General features: G+C 41.2%; 1 protein-coding gene across 1 annotated transcript in view; it reads right to left on the reverse strand.

Annotated features, from left to right (window-relative positions):
- LOC150077148 (uncharacterized) overlaps nt 1-12,524 on the reverse strand; it is a 370,624-nt gene that overhangs the window by 277,081 nt on the left and 81,019 nt on the right. Inside the window, exon 3 of the mRNA XM_090385790.1 lies at nt 87-243. Coding sequence (XP_090241916.1) covers nt 87-243 — 157 coding nt within the window. The remainder of the gene's footprint in view (nt 1-86; nt 244-12,524) is intronic.

Genomic DNA, 12,524 nt, shown 5'->3' on the forward strand with positions numbered 1-12,524 from the left:
AAAGATTCTATTATCATTTTAATATAATAATAAATAAATAATTAAAATCCTTACTAATTAGTAAAGGTAGTAAAACAAATACTTACTGCAGTACACCACTTAAAATGGGTTCTCAAGTTTGCTATTGTTTTATACTTCTGGATACATCCTGGAACAGGGCATGTTATATGGCCATTGGCTTTTAGTTGCATTTCCCATTGCCTTTTTAGCCTTGGGGTAATTCTTCGTTTCGCAACTGTTTTCCTAATTAATCAGAAAAATATTTTAAGATAAAAACTTTTGCATATGAACCAAATTATAACATGTTAGTATTTATAACATTAATTTCTTGTACTGAATCTGGAAAAGTGATATAATGCACAACTTTCTCAATAATTTCCAGTTCTCCTTTTAAGGAATAACTTTTGAGATTATATTATATTATATTTCATTTCAAGGATACAGCTTTTTTAAATCAACAAAATGGTCAGCAGTTATTAGACTGGACAAACCAAATGGTAATATTTTAGTAAATCAGCTAGTGGATAAATCTTCTGCCACTCATCTGCCTGATAGTGCCCATAGAGAAGCCTGAGCAGCATTATGAACTGGAGGGAAAAGGAGAAGCAGTAAAATCATGTTATAACTTTATTACCAATATGTGCCTGAAGAAACATATCTGATCCCTTCTGTTAAGGGGAAAGGCATATTTTTCCAAGTGAATGGCATACTTAAAATTTTCACTGCTTCAATGAAAATTAAAGAACCATAAAATTCAAACTAAAGATAACTGTAAATACATTAAATCCCCTAAAATTTTTCATATTTATAAATATAATTGGTATAAATTGTAAATATTACCTGTAGGCCGTTGTAATCAATATACAAAACAATTGGAAAGGTTCCTTCATCATTTTATGTGGGTCATATGTGAACAAACAAGTCCCATCATCAGAAACACTTTCCAACATCTGATAACAAAACTCACAGCACTTTACACTCTGTCATCCCCTGTGAAGTGTATAAGTTGTGATTTATTACAGGAAAAGGTTGAGATGAAGCACTCTCCACATGACTGGTTTCAGTAAATAAAAAAAGGCTTTGCATCCCCATTGGCAGGTCTGGCTATGCATTTTTCCTTACAAAGTATTTCAGCAAATTCTGATTACACACACACACAGAGAGAGAGAGAGAGAGAGAGAGAGAGAGAGATACTTACTATTATTACTATTGGGTCCTTGAGGTTGTTGCAGACATTCCTTAGATATGCCAGAAAAGCTGTACTTTCTACCTGGGAGTCTAAAACGCTGATGGAACTGATATTCGGGTGACACTCAAGTCAAGAGCACCCAATTTCGGCAAAGTCCAGACAGTCTGTGACAGCCCAATCCTCTGCTTGCACCTTCATGATGGTGGGACTGTTAGTAATCCTGGGTATAACCCCCATGCGCAAGCACACTGTGGGTGACCACCCAGGAGTGAACCAACGCAAGCAGGGGGTCAAGGTGTGGTGCTCACACCACATGGAAGAATGCCACCCCTCTGTGTTACCAGGCAATACTAGGTGGTAGATGACTCTCATCAACTGGTGCAATACTACCACTTTGCTTATTGGAGGCTTGAAGTGGTGGAACCCATGTTTAGTTGCCAGAGCTTAGTTCTGATCAACCCTTACCATCTCTTCCATCATGCAGTATGACTGATGACTGTTGAGGTTATGATGGACATCATGGCGAGATCCAATCTTCCTTACATTTCGAGGGTACAGCTCTAAAACAGTGTTCGCAGGCTGGCCACTAGTTAGTACACCCAATCGAACCTATTGGTAACTCTCTAAGAGGTTTCCGGATCAGCTAGTATAATCATGCTACCTCTACTCTGCCAGATAGTGACTGGAGGGAGTCCGAGTAGTGTGTATGCAGGGGAGGACATTGTCGAGGCCACGTTGACACAAAAATTATGTCAAGGATCTGGGTATATTCTTACCTTGTGTACGCCATATCCAAAAATTTCATTACTTCATCCAGCATGTCTCCCCCCACTTTTTATTACTATTGAATACACCATGAATTGTCAAACTAATAGTGTAAGCTTATCTGCAAAAAGATCTAAACCTCCCAAACACTTGCTAGTTCATTTCACAAATATACGTGGTCTCAGTTCTAATCTCAACAATGCCCATTTCCACTTGCAGTCTGCCAAACCCCGTGTGCTTTTTCTGACAGAATCTCAGTTGTCGGTTAATTCAACTACTGCTCATCTCATTTGCCAAAATTATTCGCTGTATGATTCCTTTCGCCTCAAAGGTGGTACTTGTGCGTATGTCCGTTTGGAATTCCAAATTACCGTTTGGTAATTTGGAATCTCCTCTCTTTGCCTTCTCTGGCTTAAAATCTTTCTACCTCATTGTGTCATATTCATCTGCTGCCTCTACCATTCTCCCAACCCCACTAATCACTTGGAGCTCTTTGACTTCCTCTCTTTGCAACTTGACTTTCTCCAGTCCAACTTTCCTAACAGTGAGGTAATTTTCCTTGGTGATTTTAATGTTCACAACTCCAGCTGGCTTCCGTTTTCTAGTCACACCGACCCAGCAGGTCGAGATGCTGAGACTTTTGCAATTACTAATGACCTAGCACAGATTGTTCATTTACCTACAAGAATACCGGACAATCCTAATCATACAGCCAATACGCTTGATCTTTTTCTCACAAACAACCCTTCTAAGTACAAGGTCGAAGCGAGAGGTCCTTTAGGCACTTCAGATCACAACTTTGTCATTGTCTCTTCTCAAATGGAGCCTTTATCTCATGACTATTCCCAACCTCGTGTTGTTTGGCATTACAAGAATGCAAAATGAGATAACCTGCGAGACTTCTTTTCTTCTTTTCCTTGGTCGGATTACTGTTTCAAAACTTCTGATGTCAACGTTTGCTCAGATCGTGTCAGTGAAATTATTCTTGCAGGAATGGAATCCTTTATCCCACACTCCACTTTAAAATCTCGTCCTTTATCTAAACCTTGGTTTTCCAATAAATGTGCTAAGGCTGTTCAAGAGAAGAATGTTGCATATCGTAATTGGCTTGTTTCCAATTCTTCAGTTTCATTTTCTGCCTACACCAAAGCTAGCAACAATTGTATAGCAGTCATTAATCAGTCCAAACTAGATTTTGGACAGGCTAAGAGTAGAAAACTTGCTTCTTGCCCTAATAGTAGTCGAGCATTCTGGTCTTTTGTCAAAGCTATTGACCGCAACTTTTGCCCATCTCTGCTCCCACCTCTGTCGGTTGGTTGAGTTTTATTGGCGCATCAGCAACTAAGGCTATAATGCGCCAAAACCTTGTCATAAAAAGGTAAAACTTTCAGTGACCTAATGAATTAGGTCACTAAGTCAGGGTATAAAAACAACTATAAACTGTAAAAGACAAATATCAGTAAACAAGTAACAATAATAAATCTTAAAAAAAATAAGATTTTTTTTTTTTTTAAATATGAGTAAAAAGGTTTACTGTTTTTAGGAAACTAAAAATAGCAGACACATGGTCATTGTCGGATAAAATCTGACTGAGTGTATACGGCTCAGTCAGATGGTTAAAAGCGGTAAAACGAGCATTTCTAAAATTGGTACAGTCACATAAAATATGTTTAATGGATAAAATGGTGTCGCATTGCTCGCACATAGGAGGGTCATCAGCCCTCAGCAAAAAGGAGTGTGGAACATGACAGTGTCCTATGCGGAGCCGAGCAAGAACAACTTCCTCTTTGTGATCCCTGCGTAAGCTGGACCGCCAAGGATGGATCACAGGCTTAATTCGACATAGTTTGTTTGTAGTAATCAGTCGATGCCACGAATCTTGCCACTGAGATTGTAGGTTACTACGGATCACTTGCCTGTAGTCTGTATAGGGGGCTAACAGGTCAAGATTATCCGTCAGGGCTTGCCGATTTGGCTGCAGTGTCAGCCAAATCATTTCCTCTAATCCCGATGTGACTGGGGATCCAGCAGAAGCGGATATCGAATCCACTTACATAGAGGCTGTATATTATCTGCTGGATTCGGGACAGGGTTGGATGATTAGTGTGTGACATCGCTGATAAAGCCTGTAGTGCACTCATTGAATCGGCATATATAATACACCGTTGGTAACGGTGTTTTCTTATGTGATCTAGAGCTAACTAGTATTAGTAACGGCCGCATGGTGCAAGAAAGCCTATGGCTTATGCTGCACCAGCCAAAAAAAAAAAAATAATAAAATAAAAAATAAAAAAATATATAAATCCGAACAAAACAATGATAAAAACAAAAAAAAAAAAAAAATAAATAAATAAATAACTAAACAATAATAATTAATAAAATAAAAAATAAATAAAAAGGAAATTAAACCTATCATCCTATGTGCTTCCCTTACCCGAAAGTACTATCCAGATGACCTTTGAATTTCCCCAAACTGTCGGCCTCTACCACCCATGAAGGCAACTTATTCCAGTAATTTATAACTCGCTGGCTAAAATAGAACTTCCTGCAATCCAATCTAAACATTTCCCCCCGTAACTTGAATTTATGTCCCCTAGTTCTAGCATCATTTGTAATCTTGAAAATTTTGTCCTCATTCATTTTACTGATGCCTCTCAGAGCCTTAAACACCTCAATCAAATCTCCTCTAAGGTGTCTAGTTTCCAAACTCTGCAACCCACATATTCGAAGTCTTTCTTCATAAGGACGCCCTTTTGCCGATCTCACCAGGCGAGTTACCCTTCTTTGCACCCTTTCAAGAAGCTCGATGTCTTTCTTCAGGTATATGGCATGCAGCTCTGCAGTGTAAATGCTGCAGTCAAGGGGTATCTGCTCTGATACAGTATTATTTGGAAAGACAGCAGCAGATCCCACATACGATTCTGACTTTGAGCCGTCTGTGTAGACTGGCAAGAAGTCAGAATGTTCTGCACGGTGTTGTGAATAGAGCTGAAGGTAGACAGAAATTGGAATATTCGACTTCGTCGCAATCTTGAGCGAGAAGTCACATGCTGGTGTTTGTGCATGCCAGGGAGGAAGGGGCTCCTTTGGTGATCGAGCGACCTTGTCTACCGAGATGTTAAGCTCATTGAGTAGCTCTTGAACACGAATACCGAATGGGCGATTGGCGGTCCGTCGTGTGTTGTAGAGATTTTCCCATCGTGGCTCGAAAACGGATGTCCACGTGGGATGGTCTGGCAGGGACTTCAGCTTGAAGGCATATTGTAGAGACAACTGCATTCGTCGAAGCGACAAGGATGGTTCATTTGCTTCGACATACAGACTTTGGACAGGTGATGTTCTGAATGCACCAGTAGCAATACGAATGGCTTGATGATGGATGGGGTCAAGCCAACGAACAGCGCTATTTCTGGCAGATGCATATACCTGAGACCCATAATCTAATTTTGAGCGTACAAGTGCACGGTATACACGTAGGAGAGTGCATCGGTCTGCACCCCAAGAGGTAGAAGAGAGAGAGCGGAGGATATTAAGCCCTCTCGTGCACTTTGTGCGAAGCTGACAAATGTGTTGGACAAATGTCAGCTTTTTGTCAAAAATGAGTCCCAGGAATTTCGCCTCTGATACAACTGGAATGGTGCTTTGTCCAAGTCATAATTCAGGCTCAGGGTGGAGGTTACGTTTGTGACAAAAATGTATGCAAACGGTCTTCTCCGGTGAGAACCTGAAACCATTGGCCGTGGCCCAGGAGTTAAGACGGTCAATAGCTTGTTGTAGTTGTCTCTCAATAACCCTCATATTGCATGATTGAGAGAATATACTGAAGTCATCGACGTAGAGTGCACTGTTTATAGTTGGAGGAAGTTGTTCAGAAATAGAATTTATTTTAATGGCAAAAAGCGTGACACTTAAGACAGATCCTTGTGGTACCCCCTCCTCTTGGCAAAAGGGCCGCGAAAGGGAGGATCCTATGCGAACTTGGAAATAACGGCAGGATAAAAAATTTTTAATAAAAATTGGAAGGTGGCCTCTTAGACCAAGGTTGTAAAGGTCTTTTAAAATACCAAATCTCCAAGTTGTGTCGTACGCTTTTTCCATGTCAAAGAAGATGGACATCAGACGGTCTCTTTTTAGGAAAGCATCTCGGATAGATGTTTCCAGTCTAATTAAGTGGTCCAGTGTGGACCTGTTTCTTCGGAAGCCGCACTGAAAGCGGGACAGAAGTTCGTTCGATTATAAATACCATAAGAGACGGGCATTGACCATTCTCTCCAATATTTTGCACAGACAGTTGGTCAGAGCAATGGGACAATAGTTTTTTGGACATATAGGATCCTTTCTTGGCTTAGCAAAAGCAAGAATAGTTGCCTTGCGCCAGGTATCCGGAAAATGGTCTTCAAGGAAGATTCTGTTGTGCAGGAAGAGCACATGGTCCATGGATTCTGGTGAAAGATGTTTGATCATTTCATAATGGATGTTGTCTGGTCCAGCAGCTGTAACCTTTGTTCGGGCGAGTGCTGTTTTCAGCTCATTGATATTAAATGGCCAGTTGTATGGGTGGGAACCCTTCGATGTGAATTTAAGGGCCTGTTTTTCAATGTTGTGCTTTAAGACCAGAAACTCTGGGGAGTAAGATGATGTTGCAGAGATGTTAGAAAAAGTTTCCCCAAGAGCATTGGCTATTGCAGTAGAGTCTGCAATGGTACATCCATTATATTCAAGGACCGATGAGGGGTGTGCTGTGTATTTTCCCTTCATTTTCCGGATTTTTCCCAGACCACCTTAGTACTGGTCGTCTGGGTAATGGATGATGTGAAACGGATCCACGATTCCCTTTGACTCTGACGGCGGATGTAGCGGGCTTTGGCTCGGGCACGTTTAAAGGCTAATAGGTTAACTGTGGTAGGATATCTTCGAAATATCCCCCAATCCTTGTTTTGAGCCTTTTTAGCTGCTGTGCATTCAGGATTCCACCATGGCTTTGGAAATGGAGGAAACCGGGTGGATGTTTTTGGAATTGTAATTGCAGCTGCATGGACAATATTTTCTATTATGTACGTAACTGCATCATTGATAGGCTCCTGACTGACTGCAGAGTTGTCAAATTTTGCCAGGTGTTGAAAGGCACTCCAGTCAGCTTGATCAAACTTCCACCGCGGTAACCTGACAGGAAGACAAGGTCTCCCAGTAATTAAGGTGGTTATCACGGGGAAGTGATCATTTCCATACAGGTTCCCTTCTACCTCTCAGGTAAGTGACGAGAGAAGAGAAGGCGAGCTGATAGAAAGATCAATGGCAGAAAACGTACGGGTAGGCATGTGGAAAAAGGTGTTTGTTCCCACATTAAGAAGGCAGAGGTCATTGTCAATGAGCATATGCTCTATGACTCGTCCCCTTCTATTAATGCTAGCACTACCCCACAGGGTGTTATGTCCATTAAAGTCCCCAAGAAGTAAGAAAGGGGGAGGCAACTGCATTACGAGATCATCAAGGTCTTTTTGGCAGATGTCAGTACCAGGTGGCAAATATATAGAGCAAACGGTTAGTAAAAACCCCACTGTTATTCGAATTGCTACTGCCTCTATGCTGGTAGTAAGTTGCAGATGCTGAAAAGGGGTATGGTTGCCCACAGGGATTGCGACTCCTCCATGAGCGGGGCCATCCCCAGTTCTATCCTTGCGAATGATAGTAACGTTGTGCATCCTGGGGTCATCGTTTGCCCTTAGGTAAGTCTCCTGTATACAAAAGCAAGATGGTTTGTGCTTTTGCAGGAGTGCCTTGATGTCTTCTGCATTTTTCCGAAATCCACGACAATTCCATTGTAGGAATTTAGCCATTATTTTGGCTTGGTGGGTCCATCAGGCGGCTTCCAAGGTGCTGAGGGCTTACTTTTATCAGTCTTGGGTTTCTCTTTTTTGGGGAAGAATGGACGCTGTCCCGTGTCCATTTCTTCCTCCACAAAGAGTTCCAAGACTGAATCTTCGTGTACCCCCTTCTGCTCGACATCCATCTTTTCTTGGGTACTAGGTGGGACTTCCCCTCTCTTATTCTTTTCTTTCGTAATTACCTTTGTTACTTGTGGAGCATTAGGAGGTACTGATATAGGAGTGGCAGCTGATTGGTTTTTCTGTGCAGGTTTTTGAGAACTTAAGAGATAACGCGCGATGGGAGTGAAAGACTCCTTTGGAGGAATGGTCATGTCCGTCTGTGTTCCAACGGAACATCTCCCTGCTACCTTCTGGGCATAGGTAGGTTTGTTGATATTCAGGGGTTTCACCGATTTCCTTGCCTCCTGGTATGATATATTTAGCTCTGCCTTCAGCCGTTGAATTTCTTTTTCTTCTTTCCACCTCTGGCATGCTCGTGAGTAGGCCGGGTGTTCGCCTTCACAGTTAATCCAGGTGGGTTTTGCGGCTGAACATGCTGTTGTTTCGTGGTCCTTTGCACCGCATCGAGCGCATGCAAGGACTCCACAGCAGGCCATTTGAGAATGTCCATACTTCTGGCATTTAAAACACCGTAAAGGGTTCGGAACGTATGGACGCACTGAACAATTGATGTATCCAGCTTTAATCTCGTCAGGAGGTTTAAGAGAGTTAAAAGTCAGGATAACACTCCTGGTTTTAACAATTTTTCCATCCCTTCGCGCAGTAATTCTCTTGACGGCAATAACTCCCTGTGGTTTTAATTCGGAGCAGATTTCCTCCTCGGTTACGTCGAGAAGGTCCCACTCCGAAATGACACCTCTCGATGAATTGAGTGTTCTGTGTGGTGTCACTGTTATGGGTACTCCTCCGATTGATGTTACTCGGAGTAGATGTTCAGACTGCCTGTCATTTTTTTGTTTCAATCAAGAGGTCACCCGAACGGAGCCTCTTAACTGACTTGGGTGAACCTGCTAACCCATCCAACCTTTTTTGTATAAAAAAGGGTAACATTTTACCAATCAGTGTTTCATTCGTGGAATGCATAATTAAGAACCTTGGGACAGGCCCTGATGGTAGTTCGGTTCGCTGCCTCTTAGTAGCAATAATGCTATCTGTCTCTCCGTCTCTGTTTTCAGATAGGGACCAGGTTAGGGCCCCTGAAGAAATATATTTATCAGGATTCATGAAGTTTTGAAGTGGTTCAGTGCCCAGGCTCCCCACCCACCACGGAGCCCAAAGGGACGCCCACTACCCAGCAGCAATAAATGCGCTCGGGAGTGGGAAGCCAGGGTTACCCGGACACCATACCCGCACCGCCGCCAGCCTGAATCCTGTCCCTCGGACCACGAGGGTAGGGGCATGGCATTGACACGGTTGACCCTCGCAGGCGAGCCTACTAGCCGATTGATCCTAGCCGGGCCTTCCAGGACCTCCCGTCTTGTCGAAGCAGGGGCCAAAGTGGTGTATTGAAGCTGGGCTCCTCAACCACCAGGATCCCCCTTTCTGAATTTCCACGGGTCGCAGCGCACAGCAAACAAGCCGGATTCCATTGATGTAAGCCTGGAACCTGGGCTGTGGGCGTTGGATCCCAGTGATGCTAGTCTGGAAGTCCAGCAGTGTCACTGGGAGGTCCCCTCACCACGTACAGGTGCCCACGTCGAGGGGCCCACCTCTGTCAAAACCAGATGGTTCTGTTGTCACTTCAGCCAAGGATAAAGCTGACCTGCTAGCATTCCATTTTTCTTCCAACTCATGTATTAATGATATTGGTAAAACACCTCCAACCATTCCCAACACGCTCCATTCAATGCCTCCTGTGGTCTTCCGTCAAAAGGATGTCAGAAGGATTTTGACGAATCTTGATACTAAGAAAGCTCCTGGTCCCGATGGTATTTCTCCACTTGTTCTCAAAACCTGAGCTCCTGAACTTACTCCTATTCTTTGTCGCCTTTTTTCACTTTCTTATTCCAAAGGTGTTTTTCCTTCTACTTGGAAATTTTCTCATATCCAGCCAGTTCCTAAAAAGGGTGATAAATCCCTCCCATCCAATTATCGTCCCATTGCAATTACTTCTATTCTTTCTAAAGTAATGGAGAAATCAATTAACCGCCAACTCTTAAACTACCTAGAAACCTTCCGTCTGATCAACGATTGCCAGTATGGATTCCATTAGTGTCGATCCACTGGTGATATTCTGGCATATGTTACCCATTTATGGACTAATTCAATGGAAAGGTTCGGGGAAACACAAGTAGTTGCTCTTGACATCTCAAAGGCTTTCGATCGTGTTTGGCATAAAGGTCTTCTAAACAAGCTTCCATCTTATGGTTTGCCAACTGTTTTTAGTAATTGGTTATCCTGTTTTCTCTCTGATCACTCACTGAGGATGATGGTAGATGGCTCTCTCTCTTCTAACTTCTCCACTAATGCCGGTGTCCCCCAAGGTTCAGTTTGTTCCCCCACTCTTTTCCTCTTGTATATTAATGACCTTCTTCCATTGACTGGAAATCCTATCCATAGTTTTGCCGATGATAGCACATTGCATTCCACTTTCCATTTTGAGAAACCTTGTCCTGCTCAATCAGCTTCAACTTCTCGAAAATCTGCTACCAATTCCTTAAATGCCAATCTTCAGGTAATTCTTCAGTGGGGCAAAGACAACTTAGTTGATTTCAATCCTAAAATTCAGTCTTGTCTTATCTCACAAAAAGGATTCTTCTGCTCCTATGCTTATCTTTGGTGACACACCGATTTCTAGGCAAAATGATATATCTCTTTTGGGGATTACCCTGACTTCTAATCTCTCTTGGCACAAGCACATTACAAATGTTGCTTCCTCTGCATCTAAAAAACTTGGTTTTCTCTTTAGCTCTCGGCATTACTTTTCTTCCAAACAGCTGTTCACTCTGAACAAATCGCAAATCCGCCCTACCATGGAATATTGTTCCCACATCTGGGGCGGTGCCCCAAAAACCTCTCTCAAGCTTCTATATTCCATTCAGAAGAGGGCAGTTAGGTTAATTAATGACTCCTCTCTAACAGAGTCTCTCCACTCGCTGTCTCATAGACGTACTTTTTCTGCTGCATGCCTTTTCTACAGATACTTCCATGGGCACTGTTCTTCTGAATTGGCTTTTATAATTCCTGCTCTCTCTTTCAAAAGAGTCTGAACATGTGCCGCCACCAGCAAACATCCATTTACTGTCCAATTTCAAACTCACAGAACCAATTTTTCATCTTCCTCGTTTATTCATTCAACTGCCATTTTCTGGAACCTTCCTTCATACGTATTTTCTGAAAATTACAGTCTACAGAAGTTCAACAAATATCTTCTTTCGTCTTAACCTCCAACCCAAGCACGGTACTAAGTACTATAGGTTCTAATACCTCTTGTGTTTGGGGTTTTCATAAAAAAAAAATAATAATAATAACCCCTCCTACTTTCCTATCCTGTCTATCCTTTCTGTACACATTGTACTCCCCATATTCCAATTCTGTACTGCTTATATCTATGTATAACCATGCCCCTGATCAGAGCTGTGCCAAACGACTCTCTGGTTATGAATACAGAAAAAGGGGGAAAAAATGAAAAGTGACCAAATAACAATTTAAATTTTTACAATGTTTTAGCTACCTAAGTAAAATGTTAAAAGATGAAATTTTAAAACATTGTTCAGATTTGGAATTATGATTATCAGATGCCACCAATGAGAAATGTCCAAAAGATATTGTGATCTTGCAAATGAAATACAAATTTTTCAAAAATTTATGTCCATGAATCAGACTTTTTAAGTTTTATATCGAAAAATAATTTAACCACTCTACTTCCTAATATATTTATTTCATTAAGAATAATGTTAACAATGCCCACATCAGTAGCTAGTAGTGAGTGCTCTTTTTCGAAATTAAAATTAATAAAAAATTATCTGTGTTCATCAATGCATCAACAAATGTTAAATAATTTGGCAATAATATCTATAGAAGTGATATTTGTGATTCTTGAGATTTAAAAAATATTATCACTGATTTTGCTACAGCCAAAGCAAGACAAGTTAAATTTATATAATGTTTTGTTACCTTTCTATACATTAAAATAATTTTCCTTCTAGTGATATTTATTCAGCCAATGAGAGATGAGAGATGTGTGTTACGTGAAAATACATAACAAATACAAAAATATGTAAGCGAAGCTTGTTTTACTGTGGTAAATCAAGCTTCTGTTTAAGCGTGGTCACACGCTATGTTTATCTAACATGACAGCGTGGTACCAGTCTTGATTTCCATATGTAATGTATTTGTTTATATAAACTAAATGCAACAAAGCATAATACTTTAAGAGCTTAAGATTCTATATCTATATAATATCAGTGTAAATACACCATAGACAACTCTTCAAGAAAAACTACGATTGTAGTGTGAAAGGCACCCACGAGAATAAGTAACAATAGTCTTCTCTATTAGTGAAGCATTACTTATTTCAGGTAGTGCAATACTTGGTAACTTGTTGTGAAGGATGAGCACAATATGAGATACAGATGAAATGATGCCTTTCACACTACGATCGTAATTTTTCTTTAAGAGTTGTCTATGGTGTATCTACACCAATATTATATAGATATAGTAACGTATTTATGTATTCATAG

Source organism: Mastigoproctus giganteus, chromosome 12, assembly GCF_048544385.1.
Source record: "Mastigoproctus giganteus isolate SK-2022 chromosome 12, ASM4854438v1, whole genome shotgun sequence".
Classification (NCBI taxonomy): Eukaryota; Metazoa; Arthropoda; class Arachnida; order Uropygi; family Thelyphonidae; genus Mastigoproctus; species Mastigoproctus giganteus.